General features: G+C 49.1%; 1 protein-coding gene across 1 annotated transcript; it reads right to left on the bottom strand.

The window, feature by feature from the left end:
- Nucleotides 1-260: 260 nt before the first annotated feature.
- LOC149365063 (DNA topoisomerase 2-alpha-like) lies at nucleotides 261-24,298 on the bottom strand. Its single transcript, XM_089575144.1, has 11 exons — nucleotides 23,221-24,298; nucleotides 22,013-22,270; nucleotides 20,737-20,925; nucleotides 16,229-16,477; nucleotides 15,461-15,655; nucleotides 10,670-11,017; nucleotides 8,815-9,966; nucleotides 8,185-8,567; nucleotides 6,253-6,796; nucleotides 3,988-4,362; nucleotides 261-2,724 (listed from the first exon to the last, which is right to left on the bottom strand). The coding sequence occupies exons 1-11, from the start codon at nucleotides 23,563-23,565 to the stop codon at nucleotides 2,341-2,343; spliced, it is 4,422 nt and encodes a 1,473-aa protein (XP_089431270.1). The 5' UTR covers nucleotides 23,566-24,298; the 3' UTR covers nucleotides 261-2,340.
- Between the last annotated feature and the right edge of the window lie 956 nt (nucleotides 24,299-25,254).

Raw genomic sequence — 25,254 nt, 5'->3', positions numbered from 1 at the left:
TCTGCCAGGACCTCATTGTCGTTAATTTCGCTAGTCAGCCACGTTTCAGTTAGTACGAAGATGTTGCTATTGGACGAACGAACAAGACTCGAGATTTCTTCCCGCTTAGAAATGAAACTGCGGACATTAGTGAAAAGTACGGAAAAAGAAAGAGTAGACTGGGGTGACTGCCGGGACGCGGGCGTGGGGTGAGGCTGTGGGGTGCTTTTTCTAGATGGCTGCTATTATATTTCCTTAACAGTTTCCGAGGATTCGTCATAAATGTACCGTGCGCGACCGATAAACAAGGTTTTATAGCTCAGTTTATAAGCTGTAGATTTGGTTTTTGCAAAGATGATAAGCTGTTTTCGGGCCTTCCAAACGGCACACATACAGCCAAATTTATGTATATAAAAAGCCTCCAGATTAACACTTGCAGTTTTATCTGTGCTCTTGCCAAGAATCTTCGCCTCATTTAACCGCGCCTCGCAACCGTCGCAGCTCATTATACGTGCGCAACCAAGTTCGCGTACTTATCTTTCAAATCTGATAAATTTCGGGCATGGTCCCCCCAAACGCTCGTTGATGCAGCAGCCTGTCTGGCCGACATAACTTTCCACACGTTGAGAGGATAGCGTGGACCACTCATTGTAAACGGAGTCTCGTGCTTCACCTGGCAACCCCGCTTTCTTGAGTTGCAGATTCAGGGGCACAACTTTTCCAGCTTGTTAGGAGCCGAAAAGACGACACTCACGCCATACCTGTTGGCCACTTTCCTCAAGTTGTGCGAGGTTTTGCGTACGTAAGGCACAACTAGCGGCTTCTGTGTCCTGCGATGATCCTCTGCGGTATTTCTTCGTGACTCGTGCTTAAGTTTTTGAAGGAGGGTCTCTCAAACAGCAACCAACACAGAGCAGGGGAACCCAGCCGCCGAAAGTCTGCTCATCGGATCTTTAAAGCTATCTTGCAACTGGTGTGGGCACGATTTCTTGAGAGCAGACTCCAGGCAATGCGACGCTATTGCTCTTTTTACACTCCAAGACTCGTTCCACAATACCCGCCAATTTGCTTGCAGATCAAAAGGGTTTGTCCTCATCCTGGACTGACTCCGTCGTTCTGTCTGCAATGCCCCAGTAGACGGCGATGCGTTGATGGTCACTTCCCAATATATTTTTTAGTACGCTAGCACTACAGCTTCCGCTCAGTTTTATTAATTGCGATTAGGCTTGCGCAGCATGACCTGCAGGCGCATCGCGCAGCTGCCGCATTGTATGACCCTGTATGGTCACGCTGTCCGCGGGAGGCGCCCGCAACTGGTGCTGCGGGAGCTGGACGTGTCACTGTATAGGCTACCGAGTCCCTACGGCAGCCAGAGTTTAGTTTTTCCTGGCGTCAATCGCCTATATTTGCCGGGAGCGATCACATTCAAAAGAATCCATGCGATGCGGAGAAACAATCTCTGCATCGTTTAGCTGAAGACTGCTGCTAAAAATTTGCTGGTTCACCTACTCTTCTCATGCTTTGCGGCATTTAATTTTGTCCAGGTGCACATGTTCACTGAGAAGTTGAAGGTGTAACGCACTGCGCTACCTATCCACACGAATAGTTTGTTCGCAGCTCATTGAGAGGTCTTGGTGTAGCCAAACGCATTACTAAGGAGCTGTGCCTGACTGCAACAGCATTTAGACTAAAATAAAGCTGCCATTCAAAAATTACCAATTCCAGCCTGCACCCGCTCTACACTGCACCAAGCATGTCTCTTACCCCCAAGAATTGCGGCTTTCCCTCATAACTTAGATGCTTGGGAGAGGAATGGATCTGTGCAACTCTGGCTCATTAGGCATCCTCATCTATCATTACATATAGTTCATTATCATTACATCTATCATTACATATGCCCTGAAGCAATCGACATCGCTTAAAAAAAACTGCCTCCCAGAGGTACCATATACGATAACTTGCTGCTACGGGGAGTCGGCGCTCTACAGCCCACTCAGCATGCTGGAGTACGCATCCAGGTCACACTCAAGCATGGCCAGACCAGATCAGATTTAGGGCAAAACCCTCCAGCGTTCCTCATCCAAACTTGTTTGCTTTTACAAGCAGCGCCCTAGTATGGTCGCGCCGTCATTTATTAAAACAAGGACTTAAAAACGCAAAGTTCCGGAGGCTCATTACAAGCAGTGAGCAAAGTTAAATGCATACGCAGTTAAAAACCGCAGCGACGTCGCCGGGCCTGATCAGTAAAGGTACGCACGACACAAGGGATATATACAAAAACCCGCTGCTCGTAAATGAAGCGGACATACACTACGCGACACTCAAGTTGTAAATGCAGTCATCTGGACGTCGTCAGTTGCTTTAAAACTCTTCTTCGCTGTCGCTGCCAAAGTCGTACTTGACGGCAGCCTTAGAGCGGACGCCGGCGGGGCGCGAAGGAGGCATCGGCACGGAGGGCGCACAGTCCTCGTCGTCAGAGGAGGACAGCAGGACCCGCATCTTCTTAGCCGCCTTCGGCGGCAGCGGAGTAGCGTCGGAGTCCGAGTCCTCCGCGACCTTCTTGGGGGCCTTCTTCGTGGCCCGGAGAGCCGTTAGCGGCTTCTTGGCTGGCACCTTGCCAGACGGTTTGAAGTCCTCGTCGTCGCCTCTGGCTTCTTCGTTGGCGTTCTCGTCGGCCACTTTGCGCTGGGACTTGGCTGGAGGACCTCGCTTCTTATGTTCCTGTTGCTGTGGAGGCTGGAGTTTCTGCGTGGGTAGTTTGGAAAGGAAATTTATTGGCGCGCAGCACACTAGGGAACCGTTACAACACGCACGTTGCGAACCATGCCAGCACCAGCAAGACGTGGAGCGCAGAGCTCAATCGTCGCATCACTTGCTGACGGCCTACCACTGTAATAGAGCGAGCATAACGCGTCCATTACTCTCCAGGGAGGGTACTAGCCTGGAAGTGTCCAGTTCTGGCTTCTGGCTTTGAAGCGAGAACTACTGGGGCAGTGCGGCGCGGTGCTATGTAAAGAACGCTTAGCTGGGCGTGAAAGTCAGTGTGACTCAGGAACGGGACATGCAGCGAGGCGCGCGCGATGTTCCAGACGCGTCGCAACAATGCGCATGCGCAAACTGCAAAATTGCCTATCACATCGAACAAATAACAGAACTGTCACGCGGACAGAGTAACGAAAGTTCATCCCGGTGAGCACCGCCCAAGCAGTCTAGATATAGTTTCAGGTCGCCAGTAGACGCGGCGATGGGGCCCACGGTCGCCTAACAGTCCTCCCAAGTTCTACTGTTGTGTGCAATATTGTGCCAGGAAGGGTTTTTTTCTGTTTATCACCACCAGCAAGCGGCCTTGTTACTTTCTTACACGATACGCAACAAGAGCGTTCTGGAACGGTAATGGTCACGCGCGTCACGATGTTCGAGATTGTAGGAGTTTCTAGACGCCTTATTTTGAAAGTTCGCTGTCGCTTTTACTAAACTGAGTACGCCAAAGAACAGCCAGCATTCTGTTCTCGACGCGCCTCGCGTGCACTTGCTGATGTCGCCGCCGCAGAGTTGTGAGGCACAAAATTGCCCCCATAAATAGTTTAAAAGCCTGACCTGCCTGCTCTGCCTGTCGTCACTACCAGTGACCATACGACACGTAGGGCTTGCTGACAGCTGTTTTCAAGAGTGCGCTCGAGCGGCGGTGAGGACACCTTGAAATCTGAGCAGGGGCATCAAGGAACGCGCTCCCACTTGACTAGAGCTATTGCGTTAGCGCATTTATGTCGCTACGCAGGGAAACGCAATTCAATAAGGTAGCAGCGCGAGAATGGAAGATGAAAACCCGACACGAGACGAATACCATCAACGTCAAACGAAGGCCACTGGCGCAGTTTGTTTATCACGCATCAATAAAACGATGCACTCAAAGCCAGCCTGCCATACCTGTCTCCTGCCCCCTTTTGCCCGCGATGTCCGTTCGAGGTTGAAAATGGAAAGCCTCTTTGATGTACGAGCTCGACTTACCGATGGACCTGCAGCCGACACATCGGGGTCATCGTCGTCGGAGCCGAAGCTCATGGGCAACTCGTCGCTCTCGGATGATCCAGACCAGGAGTTCTTCCTCTTCGCTGGCTTGTGCTTGCTGCCAGAAGGCTTGGCCCCAGCACCGGCAGCGCGCTTGCGTTGAGGTGCCTTCGCAGGCGCCGGCTGGCTGGAATCGCCGGGATTGTGTTCCGTCGAGGCGCCAGCGTCGTGGTCGTCGTGGTCAGCCTTTCGGGCTGCGCGGCGCGGTCCCGTGCCTTTGTCGGTCTTCTTGGCTTCCCACTCGATTTTGGGCACCACGCGCTCGCCCAGCGCCGAAGGTTTCGTATCGGTGTCAGTCTTTTTGGACGTCCCCGCCTTAAAGGGAGAAAAACATTTAACAGGTGCATAAGCGTCAACAAAAGTGAAAGCCATCATCTATTGTGTTTTCGAGCTTTCTTCAGGACAAGAGTGCCTCACATTGTTTATCACCATCATAATCAGCATCATCAGCAGTGGCCTGACTACGTCCACTGCAGAGCAGAGGCCTCTCCCATACCTCCATTTAACCGTGTCGTGCGCCAGCTGCGGCTACCTTATGCCCACAGACTTCTTAATTCACCCACCCAACTTTATGCCGCCCTCTGTTATTCTTGCCTTCTTTTGGAATCCGGCCCGCTACCCTTAGCGACCATCAGTTGTCTCGCCTTCGCATTACCTGCCCTGCCCAAACCCACTTGTTGCTTTCAACTGCGATATAATTAACCTGGGTTTGTGCGCTGGCCCCGTCTGCCCTCTTCCTGTCAATGTTAAACTTACCATTCTGCTTTCCATAGCTCGCTGCGTTGTACGCAATTTAAGTTTAACCCTTTTTGATAGCCTTCACGTTTGTGCCCTACAGGTGAGCACCGGTAAGACATAGCTCTGATAATTTTTTTCTTCAGGGATAATGGTAAGCTGCTATTCATTATATGAGAGAACCTGCAAAATGCGCTCCATCCAGTCTTATTATAGATATTTCACTCTCGTGTTCCGGATCTGCGGGCACTACTTGCTCTAAGTAGACTTCCCTTACCACTTCCAGCGCCTCGCTGCCAATCGTAAACCACTGTTTCCTTCCGCTCCTGTTGAACATTACTTTCGTTTTCTGCATATTAATTTTTAGACCCATCCTTCTGCTCTACCTGCATAAGATATTGATCATGCCTTGCAGATTATCCCCTGAATGACAGTAATTTGCGATTCGCTGATGGCATTGTTTTGCTAAGGTATTCTCTACTAACACTTATCCTCAACTGTTCCCCATTCAGGCCAGCATCTGTCAGACACGGCCACCCCCTTTCCAGCGACTTTCCATCTTTAGCCGTCCTACACTGTAAACACGAAAGGAGTGAAAACGGAGAAAGCTGTCTTCCAGGGTATGCTCCCCAAGCCCTGAGGCAGATTTTCATCAGTAAAAATATGGAGTACTTAAGGTTGGCAACTGACATATTCCTCTTTAGAACACGCGACGTTCGCGGCCGGGATTGAACCCGCAAAGCGCCGTAACCACTGAGCCACCGCGGCGGCTGGGTCGAGTCTGAACTATTGCCACACGCTGCTGACAGCAGTAACGCTTCGTGCATGTAGGCAGGTTTTGGGTATGCATCTCTGCACGAGTAAACAGTGGCGGCGATGTACAAGACATCTTGTGGTATCGAGACTCCCGTAAATACTTCCATATGCGCCACTTCCAAACATGAAGAGCACCGAGCTAAACCCTACATGTTTTACTGAGACCTGTTTATCGCGCCCACCGATCCGGCGTTACTTCGGCCGGCCACGCGTACCTCTGACAAGGTAACCACCTTTATGCACGCTCCGCGTGCCTCGCGCCTCGTGCAGCTTTCGTTGTCGCCGCGCGGACGCGCGGTCGTAAGACACCGCACCTCCGACGCATGTGCGAATCTTTAGGGGGAAGTAGTTAAAAGTAAAGGCGCGGAAGCTTTACACTGGGCGGACACCTTAACTGTGCCGTGAAGGAAGGGGAAGAGATAAAAAAACATCTTGCGACTTTGGCAGCATAGCGTAAGCGTGGTAAATTTTTCAGAATGACAAACATGCACAAAGTTGATTGTTTTTAGTAGTCCAAGTACTGCGAGCTCGTAAACAATAAGCAGTACCACTTCAACGAGTGTAATACACCGTGACACGCAATTAGATGACTCAGTAATGCCTACGGGCCTTGAGAGCTTGAGTAGATAGTAAACAGACTTATTTGAAAAGTACCTTCCCGCGTCCGCCTTTGGAGCCTTTCGGGGCCTTGGCTGCACTCTCTTCGTTGCGTTCGGCCTGCTCCACTTCGTCTAGCTTGGCAGAGAAGGCGTCCAGGTCCGCCTCCCAGAGGTCCTCGGGAGACTTTCCCCGCAGGACCTCAAGTTCCGCCCTCTTCTCGTCCCTCTTCCTGAGCAAGTCGTCCTTGCGTTCACGGGTCAGGCTCCACAGCGGCATGCCCAGCAAATAGTTGAAGTGGACGCTGCCGCCCTCTTTGTCTTTGTCGTCGTCCTCGTCCTCGTCCGCTGCGGCGTCCTCACCATCATCCTGGGACTCCGCCTGACTGTCACGCCGGCCGGTCTGTTGCTGCTTCTTCCATACCACGAGCGGGTCGGGGTCGTAGTTCCTCGTCCGAAGGGTCTCAATCATCTCCTTGCGGCGCCGGTTCTCGATCTTGATGATGTTGTCGATCTTCTCCAGAATGAAGCGTGCCTGGTTCTCCAGCCGCTTCGCCTCGGCCGACAACAGTCCGATAAGGTAGGCCTTCCGTTTCACGTACCTGCGGTGGTGATTAGCATGCATACGTGTTCTTGTCAGCTGCGCTGGGACAAAGGACGTCGCACTCTTACTGGTTCCTTAACTTGCCGTGGCTAACAGAAAGACCCAGAAGGAGATAATTCAGTGCGATCAGTAATCTTATTAACGTTCCATGTAATTGTCATCCCATAGTTATGCTGTCACTTCGCCACGAAAAACTTGTCGGTGCAATGCAGTTTACTTGCGAGATCGGCCGGTGATTACGACAGCCTTATTCAGTTTTCGGATGTTTTAGCTTATATAAAGGCTCCGTTTTCAGTGAAAGCAACATTTTTGTGGTTAGTAAGTGCTTTGGTTTGGTTTGGTTTATGGGGTTTAACGTCCAAAAGCGACTGAGGCTATGAGAGACGCCGTAGTGGAGGGCTCCGGAAATTTCGACCACCTGGGGTTCTTTAACGTGCACTGACATCGCACAGTACACGGGCCTCTAGAATTTCTCCTCCAAAGAAATTCTAGCCGCCGCGGCCGGGATCGAACCCGCATCTTTTGGGTCAGCAGCCGAGCACCATAACCGCTGAGCCACCGCGGCGGCTGGTTAGTAAGTGCGTGTTAAACTATCGATACAGGTGAACTCGTATTTCTTACAAAGATGAGAATCATAAAGCCAGCAATTTCGTGCACTTTTGCCAGAGAACGAAACCATAAAAAATGTAACTAAAGTGAAGTGCCACGCTGTCATAGAAACATACGAGTAGGTAATGTGTTGCCCGTAAAAACAGCACTATACGCAGAAGATTAATGTGTATAGTGGTCGTGTAAATCGCAGAGATGTTATAATGCCGTCGTTGAATTGAAATTGGATCCTTCATCTTTTTTTTTTCCTGAGCGAAAAACCCAATAATGTGAAAGCTAACGCTTCTCATTTGCTGGCACATGATGCTTAATTACACGAAGTGTCGATTTTGTCCCCAATGAAGGCTTCGTCCTTAATCTTTTTCGTGCCGTCAGAAAACCATAACTGACGACGTGCAAAGTTCCCTCAATTGCGCTGCTGTAGGCCTAAGCTGCTTGTGCAGAGACAATCAGCAAACGGTCGTGCATGAGTCGACAGGTCTCTAGAAAATGCCTGTCGAAAGGGGATGAAAAGCCAACATAAATACTACATGCAATGTACTACACGTTCAAAGCTGCTGTACCGGCGAGCATGACAGGCAGATGGATCGACAGATTAATGCTGTCAGTACTATGAAATACACGATATTCACTGCTTTGCTCTTGCATATCCCTTGCTTTCGTAACAGATTCTAGCCTAAATGGCGACGTATTTAAGCCCTGCCAATAAATTTCGTGCATTGCTCCCGGTACGCAGTCGGACCAGGAATTTTCCGAATGCCGCCAAGATGTTCTCACCCTTCCAGACGCGTGGCAAAGAAGTCGCGTAAAATGTCTTCGGGCGTCCGAAACGTCCTCAGGACACCCTTCGAGTCGAACAAGACCATGGAGGAGGTGGTGAGGGTTGTCTGCAACTTGAATGCTTTGTGCAGCCCTTCTTCGCGCACCCTGGACAACTTCTCCTCGCTCATGGAGACCACGAACCGGACGGTGGTGTCCGTGTGGTACTCCTTGTAGTCCGTGATGAGGGGGGGTACTTTCTCGGTGCCGTGCACCATGGTCTCGAGCACAGACTCCTTGTAGGTCTGGGTCCACACCCGCACTGGCAGCTCCGTGATCTCAATGGTGGTGGAGTTCAAGACTGCCACTTCGCCGCTGATGATGAACCGTTGTGGTTCCACCTGTGCGAAACGAGGAAGGGAGTCATACCACCTTGAGGGACAACGTGCACTGAATATCTCAATACTTTCTGAAAAGGTCATTCAATTTATCCGCCTGTGTTACATCCTGCAGTAAAACGTTTGTAATCCGTCTACAAAATGCGACCGTGAGCGAGAATGAAACCACTAATTTGTGGGTAGTGCCACAAAGCCGGTGCCATACAGCGACCGTTACGGGCAAGGTTTCCATTACCGAGACTTTCCTCACCTGGTCTATGGATCCACGAAAGTTCTTGAACCAGGGCTTCAGAGGGGTCGGCTCGCCACCGGCGATCATCTTTCGCAAGTTAGCAACGATGTCGCGTGGATTGTAATTTGGTATTTTTGTGCTCCAGCCAGTGCCGATGCCTTCCGCGCCGTTCACGAGCACCATCGGGAGCACGGGAATGTAAAACTCCGGCTCGATGCGCTGGTTGTCGTCGTAAAGGTACTCCAGGATGGGATCGTCTGAGGCCGGAACAGCGAGACGCGCGAGCGGCGAAAGCATCGTGAAGATGTATCGAGGGCTTGCCGCGTCCTTGCCGCCCTGCAGCCGAGTGCCGAACTGACCGATGGGCTGCAACATGTTGATGTTGTTGCTGCCGACAAAGTTCTGTGCCAGGTTGATTATGGTCGACATGAGCGACACCTCGCCGTGATGGTAGGCAGAGTGCTCGGCCACGGATCCAGCCAGCTGGGCTACTTTGATCTCACGCTTGTCGTTGCGCTTGAAGCAGGTGAAGAGCACCTTGCGCTGTCCCGGCTTGAGGCCGTCCACCAGTGAGGGTATGGAGCGCTCGTTGTCCATGTTGCTGAAGAGTATGAGCTCCTTGTTGACAAAGTCTTGATACGTCACGTTCTTCGTGTCCTTGCCGTACAGATAGAGCTCGGGGAGGCCCATCTCGCGGCGCTGCTTGCGCTCCTCCATGCCGTGCCGAAGCCAGTCCTTCCGCTGCTCGATCATCTTTCTGCTGAAGGCCAGCTCGATGGCGTGGTCGTCCTCGTTGCCCTGGTACTGGAAGGTGATGCGGTGCCGCAGCATGTCCATGAAGTATTCCTTGGCCTCCTTGGCAGTGCTGGTGCCCAGACCTTTGTAGTACTTTACTTTCCAGCGCTGCCAGTCATCGGCGGCCGCTTTCCACTCTTCGAACTCGGGGAGGGAGTAGAAGGAGAGCTCCGTGTTCCCGCGGCTGGCCTTGACGATGGGCGTGATGAACTCCTCGAGGAAAGGCAGCTTGAGAAGCGAAGGCCAGTTGTGGTGGATGAAGTTGATCAGGAGTCCCTTGATATGCGACCCGTCCTGGTCTTGATCTGTCATGATCATAAGCCGGCCATAGCGCAGCGACTTGAGGTCGTCTACGGACTCGTACTTTTTCTTGTACTGCGCAGAGTGAAAGGAAAGTAAACTTAGTCTCCATATGCAAGCCTCCCGTCTACTGGTTCAAAATGGGCTACGCGCTTACTTCTTTCTATCGTTTGTCTTGTCCTCTATCAAATTTCGAGATTGCATGTATTCTGCCATGTCGTTGTTTGTGTCAATTCCCACCCCTATCTGGATCCGAGTTAGGACAGATATTATGTGCAGATAAACGAATAAAAATGTATACACAAGTGCGAAATGAAGCACACCATACCAGTGCTCCTGAAGAAAAACAATCCAGGCCGGGAAAAGCGGAACTCTCAAACATATTTAGCGCTTCTATGTGCATATTTCCTGAAGATATTTAGGGATCGGCGTCACATGCAGACACTCAAAAACCGGGGCGGCACCTGCCGCGATGTTAGTGGAGGCGTTCATAGGAATCGGGAGATAGTACGATTGTTTCAAGTTTTTCATGATTCTGAAAAGGCAGTGCCGTACGGATCGAGATTAATATTCATTCCAGATTCAAAGCAAAAAAAGAGATCCAATTGGAAACGCCTTGTAGCAATATTAAACCACAGAAGTCAAGCACCTTTCCACGCACGAGATACGTGGTCGCATCTTGTGCAAGCGAAACTCCCTTACTGAAGTAATTTCTTGAAGAGGCTGATCGAACGTACAAACTATAGCCAAAGTCGTCACGTAGCGGCAACTTCCTCACCTGAAGGCCCATGATCTTGATGACATTGTTAATCTCGGCGTTCTCGAGGATCTGCTTGTGGGTGGCCTCGCGCACGTTGAGGATCTTGCCCTTGAGCGGGAAGACGCCGTACTTGTCCCGGCCAACCACCGAGAGCCCCGAGACGGCCAGGCTCTTGGCCGAGTCCCCCTCGGTGAGGATGAGGGTGCAGTCGACCGAGTTCTTGGTGCCGGCGTCATTGGCATCCTCAAGCTTGGGGATACCCTTCAGCTTGGAGTGCTTCTTGGCCGAACACTTCTGGCCCAGCTGCTTCTCGGCCTTGAAGGTCACCCACGACATGACGGACTCCACTACGCCGCACTTCAGCATCTGCGGGCGGGACGAGAAGTCGAGTGCTTCTTTCATGTATCATTGCATTTTAATTTGTGAACACTTTTAGCTGACGTGCTTTTTCGCTTACCGGTAAATTTTGTTCCCCAGGGTTATTGTACGATTAGAAGTAGACTAACGAGTTCCCTTGCTCCTCATCCGTTCCACACGTCACGGTGGCTCATTGGCTACGGTTTCAGTTATACGTACGTGTTCACACATTCCATGTCGGCCGCGGCGACCGTACATACCTCGATGCAGGGAAAATGCACGAAACTCGCATCTTTTCAGATTGCAGTGAACTCCGGCCTCTAAGTCGCCGTAATTACTCTGAAGTGCTCATTCATAGTGGGCCTGATAGCAACACTTCGGGGCGCGCTGAAGTAGTCAAAGTTATTCCCCTCATACCCCTTCTGCTCTCCGACTACGACGTGCCACATAAGCCGACCATGTTTCGGCAAGTGAAGAGAAAATCATCATCATCAGCCTGACTACACCCACTGCAGGGCAAAGGCCTCTCCCATGTCTCTCCAATTAACCCTGTCCTTTGTCAGTTGCCGCCACTGTATCCCCGCAAACTTCATAATCTCATCCACCCACCTAACTTTCTGCCGTCCCCTGCTACGTTTGCTTTCTCTTGGAATCCACTCCGTTACCCTTAAGGACCAGCGGTTATCTTGCCTTCGCATTACATGCCCTGCCCAAGCCCATTTCTTCCTCTTGATTTCAACTAAGATGTCATTAACCCGCGTTTGTACCCTCACCCACTCCGCCCGCTTACGATCTCTTAACGTTACACCTATCATTTTTTCTTTCCATAGCTCGCTGCGTTGTCCTTAACTTAAGCTGAACCCTCTTTGTTAGCCTCCACGTTTCTGCCCCATAGGTGAGTACCGGTAAGATACACCTGTTGTATACTTTTCTCTGGACGGATATTGGTAAGCTACCATTCATCTGAGAGAACCTGCCATATGCGCTCCACCCCATTCTTATTCTTATAGTCATTTGCCTCTCATGATCTGGATCAGCTGTCTCTACCTGCCCTAAATAGGCATATTCTCTTACTACTTCCAGCACCTCGCTACCAATTGCGAACTGCTGTTTCCTTGCTAGGCTGTTGAACATTACTTTGATTTTCTGCATGTTAATTCTTAGCCCCACCATTCTGCTCTGCCTGTCTAACTGATTGATCATGCTTTGCAGTTATTGTCCTGAGTGGCTTAGCAAGGCAATGTCATCAGCGAATCGCAAATTACTCAGGTATTCTCCATTAACTCTTATCCCCAACTGTTCCCATTCCAGTCCCCGGAATACCTCCTGTAAGCAGGCAGTAAAGAGCATTGGCGAGATCGTGTCTCCCTGTCTGACACCTTTCCGTATTGGAATTTTATTGCTGACTTTATGGAGAACTATAGTAGCTGTGCAATCGTTATAAATATCTTCCAATATTTTCACATAACACTCTTCTACACCTTGATTCCGCAATGCCTGCATGACAGCTGAGGTTTCCACTGAGTCGAATGCTTTCTCGTAATCAATGAAGGCTATATATAGGGGTTGGTTATATTCTGCGCATTTCTCTATCACCTGATTGATAGTGTGAATGTGGTCTATTGTCGAATATCCTTTAAGAAAGCCTGCCTGATCATTTGGTTGACTAAAGTCCAAGGTCGTCCTGACTATTAGCGATTACCTTAGTAAATACCTTGTAGGCAACGGACAATAAGCTGATTGGTCTGTAATTCTTCAAGTCCTTGACGTCTCCTTTCTTATGAATTAAGATAATGTTAGCGTTCTTCCAAGCTTCTGGTACTCTCGAGGTCACAAGGCATTGCGTATACAGGGTGGCTAGTTTTTGTAGCACAATCTCTCCTCCGTCCTTCAACAAATCTGCTGTTTCCCGATCCTCACCAGCTGCTTTCCCTCTTTGCATTGCTCCTAAGGCTTTCTTTACTTCCTCCTTCGTTACTGGCAGGATGTCCCATTGCTGTGCTCGACTGCCTCCCTCAGTAACTTGATTACATTCGCTACTATATAGATTTGTGTAGAACTCTTCGGCTAATTCAACTATCTTATCCATATTGCTGATGACATTGCCCTGTTTGTCTTTTAGCGCGTACATCTGGTTTTTACCTATGCCCATTTTTCTCCTCACTGACTTTAGGCTACCTCCGTTCCTTAGAGAATGCTCTATTTTCTCCATGTTAAGCTTTCTTATGTCGGTTACCTTGCGCTTATTTATTAACTTCGATAGCTCTGCTTGTTCTATCCTGTCTGTGGAGTTAGACGTCCTCATGCTTTGGCGTTTCTTAATCAGATCTTTAGTCTCCTGAGATAGCTTGCTGGTATCCTGTCGTACCATCCTACCACCTACTTCTGCGGCGCACTCTGTAACGATAGCTGTAAGATTATCATTCATTGTTTCAACACTACAGTCGTCTTCTTCAGTTAAAGCGGAAAATCTGTTTTGCAGCGACATTCTGAATTCCTCTACCTTCCCTCTTAATGCTAACTCGTTAATAGCATTTCGCTTCACCAGTTTCCTCCGTTCCCTCTTCAAATCTAAGCTAACACGAGCCTTACCATTCTGTGGTCGCTACAACGGACCTTACCGAGGACCTCCACATCCTCTACGATGCCAGGGTGTGCACACAGTATGGTCTATTTCATTTTTAGTCTGACCATTGGGGCTCTTCCACGTCCACTTTCTGTTTGCTCGTTTGCGGAAGAAGGTATTCATAATCCGTAAAGAGAAAAAAGTTGCCCAATTTCTTCCGTTATACCTGTCTGCAAGCCCCGGTGGTAAGCAAGCAATATAAACTAAAAAAAAAAACGGTGCGGTCTCATGCGCTCGGAGGCGCCACTGTAAAAAATGTTAAACAAAAGATGCTGGCAAGTTGGGTCCCCGCCATACGAATTAAGCGCGGCAGTGCACTACTAGTGCTTCCTCAAGTGCTAGTTAACTTCTATTCATGGCATATCTGCTGGTGCAACGAACAATTTAGTAAATGAGAACGAGAATGTGCCACAGTCAGATTTGAGTAGCGACACCACTGCGAATGGAGACTTGCATGGTATGTCGCAGTTGGAATTTCAAGCACGCTTGCTTATAAGAAGCGTTCCTGTTATTTTCTTATTGGTTATGACGTCAGGCTTCTAGAACAAATTCTGAATTAATGCGGTATCTTGTTACCAGTATTTGATGTCGCACATGTCAGTGCACGTTAAAGAACCCCAGGTGGTCGAAATTTCCGGAGCCCTCCACTACGGCGTCTCTCATAGCCTTAGTCGCTTTGGGACGTTAAACCCCATAAACCAAACCAAACCGTTTACTATAGCTTGAAGCCTTAGTTATGGCTGAGAAGCTTTCAGACTTAAGCGAGGTGATAAAATGTAAGATGTTTTTGAATGGCGCAAGGGCATCTCCGGCCGAAGAGCCATGGCACGAGGCGCTTTTCTCCTACACAAGTTTGGTTCGAAGACCCATTAAGCGCTTCAACCACAGAAACCGAGCGTCAGATCTCTCTGGAAAGCGGTGCGTACTCGAGGGCACTGGGGATCGAACCCCGCATCTCTCGCATACGAGGCGGATGCGAGAACCGCCAGGCCGCTGCGGTGATAAACCGTATGTGTGGGGGGTTGAAAGTCCCAAATCTGCACAATCAGCGCTGTAGTGGAAGGCTCCGTATAAATTTCAACCTCCAGGGATTCTTTAACGAACACCCACACCATACAGCACACGGGTGTTCTTGCACTCCGTCTGCATCGAAATGCGGCCGCCGCGCCCGGAATTCGGTCCTACGACCTTGGGATCAGTAGCCGAACGCCACTGAGCCGCCACGACGGGAGCAAAGTAATAAACTTGAAGCACCTTTGTGGTTTAACGGCTATCATGAGTTGCTAGCGCAAGTTGTCATAAGCCGAAGGCTACGGATAGCGGTAGTTACAATGCGCTTGAAGGCAGCATTCTGCCGAAGCCCTGAAATACACGTGCCCTTCTTTACGATGCCAAGTGACGATAGCCACAGGTTGTGGGCGAGAAAACGATCATATGTATGGAACATGGCAGCTATAGAGATTCATCGCCCGAATCGCATTCACCAGGGAACCAGACGAGAGCAAACCTTGCTATCTGCCGGGGTATCAGCTTATACAAGCTGCAGACAAAGTTGCGCGTGATTTTCTGATTACATGTGCTTTAAGCACGAAGCTTGAACATTATAGGCTCAAGCAGTAGTAAGTTAATGCATGCATAATTCTGCGAAATAATCAAGGACGTGGCTGGAGAGCGTTTACCCCAGTGGTAAGGAAAATTTCGTACATTTAGAAAGTGAGATGACTGCTGGGCATACGCACTGCAGATTCTTTTGTGCGGGCTGGGCCAATAATTGGCGTTTTTCAACGCACGAATAACACTACAGAGCACGGAGTGATTTAGCGTACCTGATTGTAAAACTTTTCGCTGAGCTCGCACTTTGAACCGAACTTCTTGGCAGGAAGCGTCATGTTCTCCTTGGTCTGAGAGTCGAAGGTCGGGTTCTCGATAAGACAGTTCACGAACATCCACAGGTAGTCTTTGACCTGCTTGGCTTGGATCTTCACGCCAGCCTTGTTTTTCTTCTTGACGCTTTCCTGCACCTGCGGAGGAGGAAACAGACACCAATCACCCAGTCACCCACAGCTGGCGCGCGTTTTCTTGCTGTAAACAATTTTCAGACTTAGTGCCGCAAGACAAATAAACTGAAGTCGTACGACTATTGCAAGCAGCATAGGAATCACCCTGTGGACAACTATTACAAGAGAGCAAGCCGCAAAAAAAAAAGGGGGGGGGGGGGGGGGGGGATCAAGACGCCGCTACACAACGACCTTGTGAAAAGCGAGAGTTGCTATACTGTCTCAGACCCGTTCTTGTGTTAGCACTATAGTCCCTTGCTCTTATATTCGCCATAAAATTTTCAGAACGCTGGGGGTTATGCTGTGCGTCCATGAATTATTCGCGTATGCACCTTGAGCAACGCATCTTCGTGTCCAGCACGCCGGCCCCGGAGAAATGATCCAACGTGCGGCCGTAGTGCCAACATCGAGTTGAATCTACCGCTTAAGCTATCGAGAAGGAGGAAAGGCGGGAATGTTAAACAGTAGATGAAACCAGTTTGCTACGTCCGAGACTAAGTAAACGCATTTACCAAATAACGGACAGCAAAAACGTACCTTCTTGACGAGATGGTCGGCGACGTAGTCGACGTGGCTGCCGCCCTTGGTGGTGGCGATGCCATTGACGAAGCTCATCTGGCGGAACTCGCCCGAAGCGCTCAGCGCCACGGCTACTTCCCAGCGGTCGCTGACCAGCTCGTGGGCCACTGTGAGCGGGTTTCCGGTCTCGTCCTCCTGGTCCTTGAGGAAGAGCTGCACGTACTCCTTGAAGCCCTTCACCGGCAGCCGCTTGCCGTTCAAGTACACCTGGGCGCCACACGAACCACACAGATCCCCCCGCTCAGTCACGGGGCACCGCGAAGCATGCTAGCTCCGCTATGCTGTGCGCGATTTCGTGTGGCTTACAAGGTTCGCTTCTCCGGGGTTTGAAATGCCGTACAAGTGAGGCGGCAAGACTGGAAGGAACCGAAGATGCCGATTGATTAGGACCGCATCTTGATAGGATCGGCTCACTTCCATTCCCACTAAACTCGAAAGGCTTACATTACTTGATAATGTTTCCATTTGAGTGAAACAAGTCGCTGTCTTAAAGGAAACAGTTGCGTCCCTTGAAAAGAAAATAGTGGACCCGGAAAATTACTCGAGAAGAAACAACTTAATCGTGAACGGCGCTCCTGAGGATCTTAACTCGCTTGAAAAATTAGTCAACGAAACATTCAGGAACACTAAAAATTAAACAGCTTGCAATAGAAAGAATACACCGCCTAGGTAAACCAGAATATAGCAAATGTAGACCCGTAATACTGAAGATGCTGGGTTTTCGAGACAATTCTAGAATTTTAAGAAACAGTAGCAAGTTAAAAAAGGCCGACTAATCGATTGGTGCAGATTTTTCAGCTAGAGTACGGAACGTCAGAACAGACCTCTGGAAAGCTCGTAAGGAAAAGAAAGATTCAGGGTGACAAGTTACACGTCAGCAATTATTTGTATTGGTGGTACGATGAAGATAGTATTGCTTTGATTCGATCGTATATTCAAGCTGCTAACCAAAAAGGTCGAGACAAAGTATTCCTTCGTTTCAATCAGGTACCCAGACTGCTGACCAAAAAAAAAGACGCAGCCGGAACACGGCTATTACGTTACCGCCACCAAGATCAGTGTTCGAAATAACATTTGCCAACATGAACATTTGCAGCCTAGTGAATAAAATACCAGCTTAAATCACTCCTCTGCTCCAGCCTTAATTTCATTGCGTACAGCTCCCTGTTTCGTTCCCTTTTCTGTCCGTCCTTGTTTCGTGTGCGCTGCAAACACCTACAGCATGAAAAACCAACTAGCCCAAGAAAAGACGATTCTGATCATGGAAACATGGTTAACAAATAAAAGTTTCCTAGGTAACTCTCCCCAGCTATGCAAGAGTGCGAAAAGACTGGTCGACACGTGGCGGGGGTGTTGCTATCCTGAAAAAAAATCCATTGGTAGTTCTTCCTGATGCCGAAGATGATGATCTTTTGCAAACTGCTGCATTAATCGCGACCGGTCTATCGGCTGCGTTCATTGCAGCCCGTCTTCAAACATCGACTTACTGCACTCCTTGCGTGCTTACATGCTTAGGCACTTCCTTGGACGCAGGTCAATCTTAATGGGGGATTTAAATTACCCGATGTTGACTTGAACACTACGCAGCACCTTTCTAAGCTCTCATTATTTCTCACTCAATTAAATAACGAACTCGTGTACAAGGCAGCACTTCAAACATACTTCACCTAGTTCTGTTGCGAAAGCAACACTACGTGAGTCGCCGAGCCGTTTCGCGGAGCTGAAGAAAGGTCATACTGCGCATGCGCGAGGAGCAGTGACGTCACACGGCGCACAGCTGGCGCGCCGCCGCCATCGCTGCGCGGGTGACTCAGAAGCCGCCGCCGCGCTCGCCAGTTGCGCATGCGCAGTAGCTGCGCATAGCTAGCGTGCCGGGGCCGCCGCCGCTGCCGCGCGCTCTCCATCGCCTCTTTCTCTCTCCTCGTTGCTTTGCAATCCTCCAGGTTTAACCAGAGCTAAACCACTGCCAATTTTTTTCTTAGTGCTGACTTTCCAGCACTCAAAGCAAGGTTTCAGCTTCCAGATGGTATGTCAGATCAAAAGATAACACACTGCAGTATACCCATTCACGGAATTCTAACGACCTCAAATCATTCCTAACACTTCCCGAAGTTCCACAGAGCAGACGGCACCAGCATACTCGACCGCCTATGTTAAGAATTATCTTTGAACAACTTGCACTAAGCAATAACACTGACACTCAAAGTGAAACACTGTGGTAAAGATTCGAACTCACTCAGCTTTTTGCACAACTAACTACATGTCAGTTAAAGCTATGAAAACAAATTAACATAACCCATTGGAAAAATGCGACATCATTCATGCCAAGCGAAAAGTCAAGCAGCTGAGAAAATCTTAAAAAAAAAAGAAAACGAGGATCAAAGGAAGTTCTATTCTTTCCGTTGAAATCAGTATTATGAAAACACAAAATAAAAATCGCGAAAACGAACTATTTTCTTGCAAACTTACTAGCTTCTTTATATGTTCTCCGCGGAAGTTTTGGCAGTACTTAAACCCCCCTCAAAACAGGATATGAACGTGCTGGGTCTTGAAGAAAGCCAATCCAGAGCCGACTAACTAAATTATTTTCAGTCGATCTTCACTACCGAAGACTGAAATCTACCGCAGCTACAAGCTCTCAACTTACGCCTTAACTGAGCCCCTAACAGTTGATGGAGCTGGCGTACTTAACCTCTTGTTAAATTAGATAAAGGGGCCCGAAGCCGACAATATCCTCCTGAGACCCGTGTATGGCAATTTGTCCAATATATTGGACATTAGCTTTTAAGCCAGTACTCCCGCGCCGAAAGATTCATCTTCATAAAACCCGCTTGTCCAATACATTGGACAACTGGTTGCGCCATCTGTGCACCTTTTTTGAAATTAAACTGCTCCCTTTCCCGCCAAAACACTTTGAAAATGACGGCGTTCAGCGGCGCGGCGTTCTATGGCACCTGCCGGAGAAGTAAGCGTTGTTTCTGCGATTTTTACCTACTTTGAACGCGTAAATGTGGTTGGATATCAACAAAAATAGAACAGGAAACATGTAGATATCATAATTGTAACTCTACATGACCTAACTTTTCTGTGCTTTCAATTTGATTTCACGTGTCCAATACGTTGGACGCTGGGACTCAGCCCGGTTATTTTGACCGCGCTTTTGAGATGGCTTTCGCAATAACTGTAAACGAATACTGCTGGTATTTAACGGCTGGGGACGAAATAACGTCTTTTTTTGTTGTGGTAGACAGGCCTCGCGTTCCTGATGAGACGGCCGAAGAAGTTTTACAAAGAATTGCACAAGCCAACACATGAGACATTGACCTATCGGACAGCGACGACGACACTATTGTCGATCCAAAAACAGCAAGAAACCCAAGAAACATCAAGAAGCAAGAAACGTCAAGGAAAAAAACAGCAAGAAACATAAAGTGACAGTGAAGTTGAGTGGAGCCCACCATCAAAGCAAGCTCGACGAGGAGAGACCAACAAAAGTGCCTACCACTAAAGTCCCTGTATGAGCTTTTCTAAAAAAAAGCTTATCTCGGGACTTTACCTACCACTTCCCAAGGCTGTCTGACGCAGTTAACGCTACGCGCTGCAGGTTTGAGGGGTGCACCATGAAAACAAAGTTTTTTTGCACAAAATGTCAGCAGTTCCTCTGCATAACAAAAGACAGAAGATGCTTCGAAAAGGCACACAGCAAGTGACCACAGCGAAACTTTTTTATTAAGTTGACGTATATCTTGCTACTTTGACTTTTGTCATAATAAAGTATTTTTTGCACAACTTTCACAGCTTTATCTGAAGTATTTTGTGGCATGCCCACTGGGTGGGAAAATACGGCTTGAGTCCTAGTGTCCAATATATTGGACATCGTGCTGAGCTGAAACTATTAGTTCTGTTGAAAAAATATCTCTCACTTTTCACCTTTGTACTCCTACCAGCTTATTCTGAAACCCTACAAAGTTTTTGTGCTCTCAAATTCACTTCGGGTCTCAGGAGGATATAACGAACACATTTCGTAAACATTCACAATCACTGGGGGAATATCGATTCAACACATTGTTTTCAACATTCATTTTTTTTTTTGGTTAGCAATTAGAGAAAGGAATAACCTAGCATCATGTGCAACTGGTTCTGCAATGTTAATAAACAATTTTTTCGGCTATTCCAGCACTATCTTAGCTAATAATTGTGCTTTCAAGTGTATTGTGCATTGTGTTTTTTTTTACATTTTTTCTTGTTACTCCCATGTTACTGGCAACTAGTTAATATCAATGCTATTAACTGAACTACCTCTGTTCACATATTGTTGCACTGCTCTATACTTTCCTTGTTGTGCTTTGAAAATAATGTGCCCTTCCTGCGATGGTCCCGATTGGGATTGGCACTATTTGTGAATAACTAAATAAATAAACAAGCAATGTTTGCATGTGAAGAGGCGCACACACTGCGTCACGTACCTTGACGCCGTGCGCGCATCCGGCCACGTCGTACGCCCTGCGGGACAGCAGCGCCACCGTGTCGGCATCCAGCTTCTCCATTCTGAACTTGGCCAGGTCGGGATAGAAGGTGATTTTCGTGAAGTCATCTCCTTTGGCCTCGGTCCGGATCTTTGGCTCGGTGGTTTTTCGCATATTGTCCTCCCAGACCTGCGATATATGTGGGCGGGTATATCAGTGGAGACAGGGTGTCACAACTCCCGTCGAAAATGTTTAACGGATACGTCTTAAAATGGGTGGCTTTTATTCGACGCCATCTGCAAGGGCTGGCGCTGCGTGAACCATATCGGATGTGCATAGGTCGCTGGTGGCCGCAGGAAGGCTATTCCTATTGACCTGTGGCCCCAGTTGCTGCGGTGCGCTCCGCGTCTCGCCGCGGGTAGTCGATGTCCGCCCTCAAACAGCATGCAACTGAGTGGGTGTATCCGTGATCGCGACATATGTGAAGCTGAGAAGATAACTCCTTGAAGAAACTCGACCCATACGACTACGAAGACGCAGACGTGGTAACTGGAATTCACGGTAACTGTAGACTTGCGCATGCACAAGTTTTAAGACGCGTGGCGAACTTAAAATTTACAAATCTGCGAAAGCGCACAATCTTTAACGAGTGGGTGGTTCCAAGAGCCGCGCGGGAGAACATTGAAAGCCGCCGCGTCATTGTCAAGGCGAGAAATTTCCGCAATGTGCGTTCTCATATCAGTAGGCTTAAATTACTCCTTGCACCTGCTTGTAAGGGACGCGCTGCAACTGGATCCGGCGGCGTCGCCTCGCATCGTTGCTGTTGCGCCGAACCATACCGTGCACATTTGTGCGCGAAGAACAGAAGATAGGCGACAAGCATTTATCAGTCCAGAAGTTATCAAAAGAATAAAAGTATTGCCGAGCCCGCGAGAAAAGTACGTTATTCAAGGTAAAGACATGACAGATATGCTCTTCCGCTAGACGGACAAAATTCAACTGGTCATGAGCCGCCGAGACCAGTTACATCCGCCATTGCGGACGAGGTTCACTGGGGTAGTGAGAAATGGATGGGCGTGGGAGCAAGCGAAAGGTTGTTTAACGTTCATATTGTGGCAAGGGCAGGTATTTCGTGAGCTGAGACAGGCTTCCACGCAACGTTTCACGATGGACACTACATGTGATAGGACCTGCTTTGTCTGCGCGATGACCCAAAGCATGTCTTCCGTTAACCGGAAGACAGTGCGTCGACAAATAAACTCCAGCACAGACTCACCTGCTTGAAAAGCTTTTTCTCGGCGCGCGAGTACGTCTCCACAACAAACTTGGAGCTGAAGATGTTGCACAGCTTCGCACCGTAACCATTGCGGCCGCCAGTGACTTTTTTCTCTTCGTCGTTGTAGTTGGAAGATGTGAGTAGGTGGCCGAAGATAAGCGTCGGAACGAACATCTTCTCGACACGATGTTCCACTACGGGGATGCCTTGGCCGTTGTTCCATATCGAGATGTAGTTTTGCTCCGGATTGATCTCGATCTGGATGAAGAGCGGTAACAAAGTTAGGTGCATGCATATTAGCGAGATCCTGCCAGTGTGTCATTAGTATCATCGAGCATTATCACTTTACAACAGCCAGCCATAGCAGCGCTTCGGTCAGCCTTATAGATTGCTTATACGCGGATGCCACCTTGGTGGACCATGGATAGGTTCCATGGTGCGCATCGCAGCAGGTGGCGTCGGCCGGCGATAATCGCGCAGACTGCAATGACGTCGGTGCGAGTCATCTATAACGCTTCTTGGCATACCTATAACGCTTCTTGGCTTTGCGCATTCAGATATCTGGTTCAGATAAAATGTGCCAGCAAATGCCACGCAAGAGTGCAACAAGATCGTTCTGAGAAAGCAGGACGCGAGCAGAAACATACTCGTCGGGTTCATGGCACGCAAGATGCCCAGCCGGCAGTCAACGCTAGCGCACAGTTCCGAACATTGATTAAGATAAACAGGCGAGATGAACGGCATGACGACTGACGTGGGTTTGAAGCTGCCAGTGGAGGCAAAGCAACGACAGGCAGCCTTAATTAAAAAAGCAATGACTGGGTGATCAAAACGTTGATCAAAACTGGCACACGACATAGACGAACTCGCCTTGGCGGACCTACTGGCAATATATCTTACGCGAATTATCAATATTGGTGCAAAAACAAAATAACTACCTCATTATTAGACAGCAAAACAAGCAGTTAACCTAATTAATGGAGGCCACAAGTTGCATGCAAGGACTGACGAAGCAGACAGCGGCCAGCAGTTCTCGGAAGTTCAACTGCCAACGCGCGGACCTGCTTTCATTGAGAACTGAACCTTTCGCACACATTGAGGTTAAATTGGTCAAAAGAACCCACGGTCTTGGTGCCTTGGGGTTGTGACCAAGGCTGGCGTCAAACGGTGCGCTTTTCGCACTTTTCAGAGGCACGTGAAAACCATACCTTGATGCAGTCCATGTTCTTATCCCGCTGCTTGTTGTCGGCAGCGTTGACCAGGATCTCGTCAAATATCTTGTACAGGCCGGGCACGAACGTGATGCTCCTGTTCTTCATGCCCCCGGCGCCGTTCTCGTCTTCGCTGTCGTACACCCACATCGTTTGCGTGACCGGCTCCACGGAGCCGACGTACGTGTCCGGGCGGAGCAGGACGTGCTCCAGCTGGCTCATCTTCTGGTAGATGCGCTCCACGGAGAGCCTGTTGTTCTTGGAGGCCGCCGTGTGCTGGTCACCGCTTCTCCCGGCCGCAGAAGGCTCGCCGGCCCCATCTTCAATGTCGACGTCTGACATGTCGCGACCACGGCGCGAATCCTGGCCGCGTTTCACACAAACTTGTCAAGGTCTGTTCGAGCAAGGCGTGCGCTAAATCTGCCCCGAACTTGGCATGCGCGCAGTTTTCTTCAGCCGGTTTCGGTGAAAATCTGCGGCTGCCGCCGTACAGGAGCGGCGGTGTCTTCAGGAACAGCGGTGGCCGTTCGACTTGTGCGTATCGTCGACGGGGCGTTGGAAGTCCTGCGAACGGTTACGCCCACCGCGCAGTATGCTTCCTTCCAAGGAACGAAGCCGAGTGAAACCGCGAATCGGCCAAGCGCGCGCTCTGAGCTTGCTTGTGATGCTGTCATGGGATCAGGTCACGTGATTTTCGCTCTACTCAACCCCGTCGTTTCAGCGCCATCTGCTCGGATTGTCTTAACCAAACCAAGAGAGAACAAAAATAGATTTTTTTTAAGCGGTCCTAAAGAGAACCAACTAGAAAAACCTGTGACGGCTCAGTGCCGTCCTACACGATGCACAGCTTGCTTGAACCGAGTAGGCCCGGTCGATTCCGAAAGCAGTAAATCGTTGTGGTGGTACTTTGGAATATGCTGCAGGGTCAGTTGACATAGGTCACGAAGGCGAAGTGCCAGCGACATCACGTTATCTTTTTTTCCTGGCCTGATTCAGGACTCTGTGACCCCCCGCTACAAAGGAGAATGGCCGTATCAGCATCAGCGTCATCATCAGGAACTGAAGCGCCAGAATTGTCGGTAAAGACGTCGTAAAAAAGAGAAAAATAATTTTTTATATATTTGCGGTCTTTTTGCCATTCAAGACACCACCATAGTCACTGGTTTTAAAAATGTGTTACATGCGTACATTTGGTGGAAAATGCAACGATTTTTAATTAAATGAAAATTTATGCTCGCCTTTCCTCACGGCAGTGGGAAGCTGCTCTTATGCCACCCACCTTCACTATTCTGCGGCTTGCTCAAGTATATCTACCTTGGCTTGCTTGCCGCTAGCTGCCGGCGTATCTCGTCATTTCGTGACTTAGTTGCTTGCAGCTGCTCGCCTTTTATCAGCGTTAATTTCAAGTGCTTGGTTACTCTTTGTCCTTGTGCAACGCTCTCGTCGGCTATGTTTGCGCTCTTATTTTCCCGCATAGACCCAATTTTTCTTTTCTTATTTTTCTTCATTGACAGGTCGTGCCTATTATTTGCGACAGAAGATAATACCGCTAAAGGGAGAAAAACACAAGAAAGACCGACGCAAGAGATGCGCTACGCACACACACACACACACACACACACACACACACACACACACACACACACACACACACACACACACACACACACACACACACACACACACACACACACACACACACACACACACACACACACACACACACACACACACACACACACACACACACACACACACACACACACACACACACACACACACACACACACACACACACACACACACACACACACACACACACACACACACACACACACACACACACACACACACACACACACACACACACACACACACACACACACACACACACACACACACACACACACACACACACACACACACACACACACACACACACACACACACACACACACACACACACACACACACACACACACACACACACACACACACACACACACACACACACACACACACACACACACA

This window comes from Amblyomma mixtum, chromosome 2 (genome assembly GCF_055824585.1).
Source record: "Amblyomma mixtum isolate Tamu chromosome 2, ASM5582458v1, whole genome shotgun sequence".
Classification (NCBI taxonomy): Eukaryota; Metazoa; Arthropoda; class Arachnida; order Ixodida; family Ixodidae; genus Amblyomma; species Amblyomma mixtum.
The sequence above is the reverse complement of the archived record's forward strand: the minus strand, read 5'-3'. Positions and strand labels throughout refer to the sequence as shown.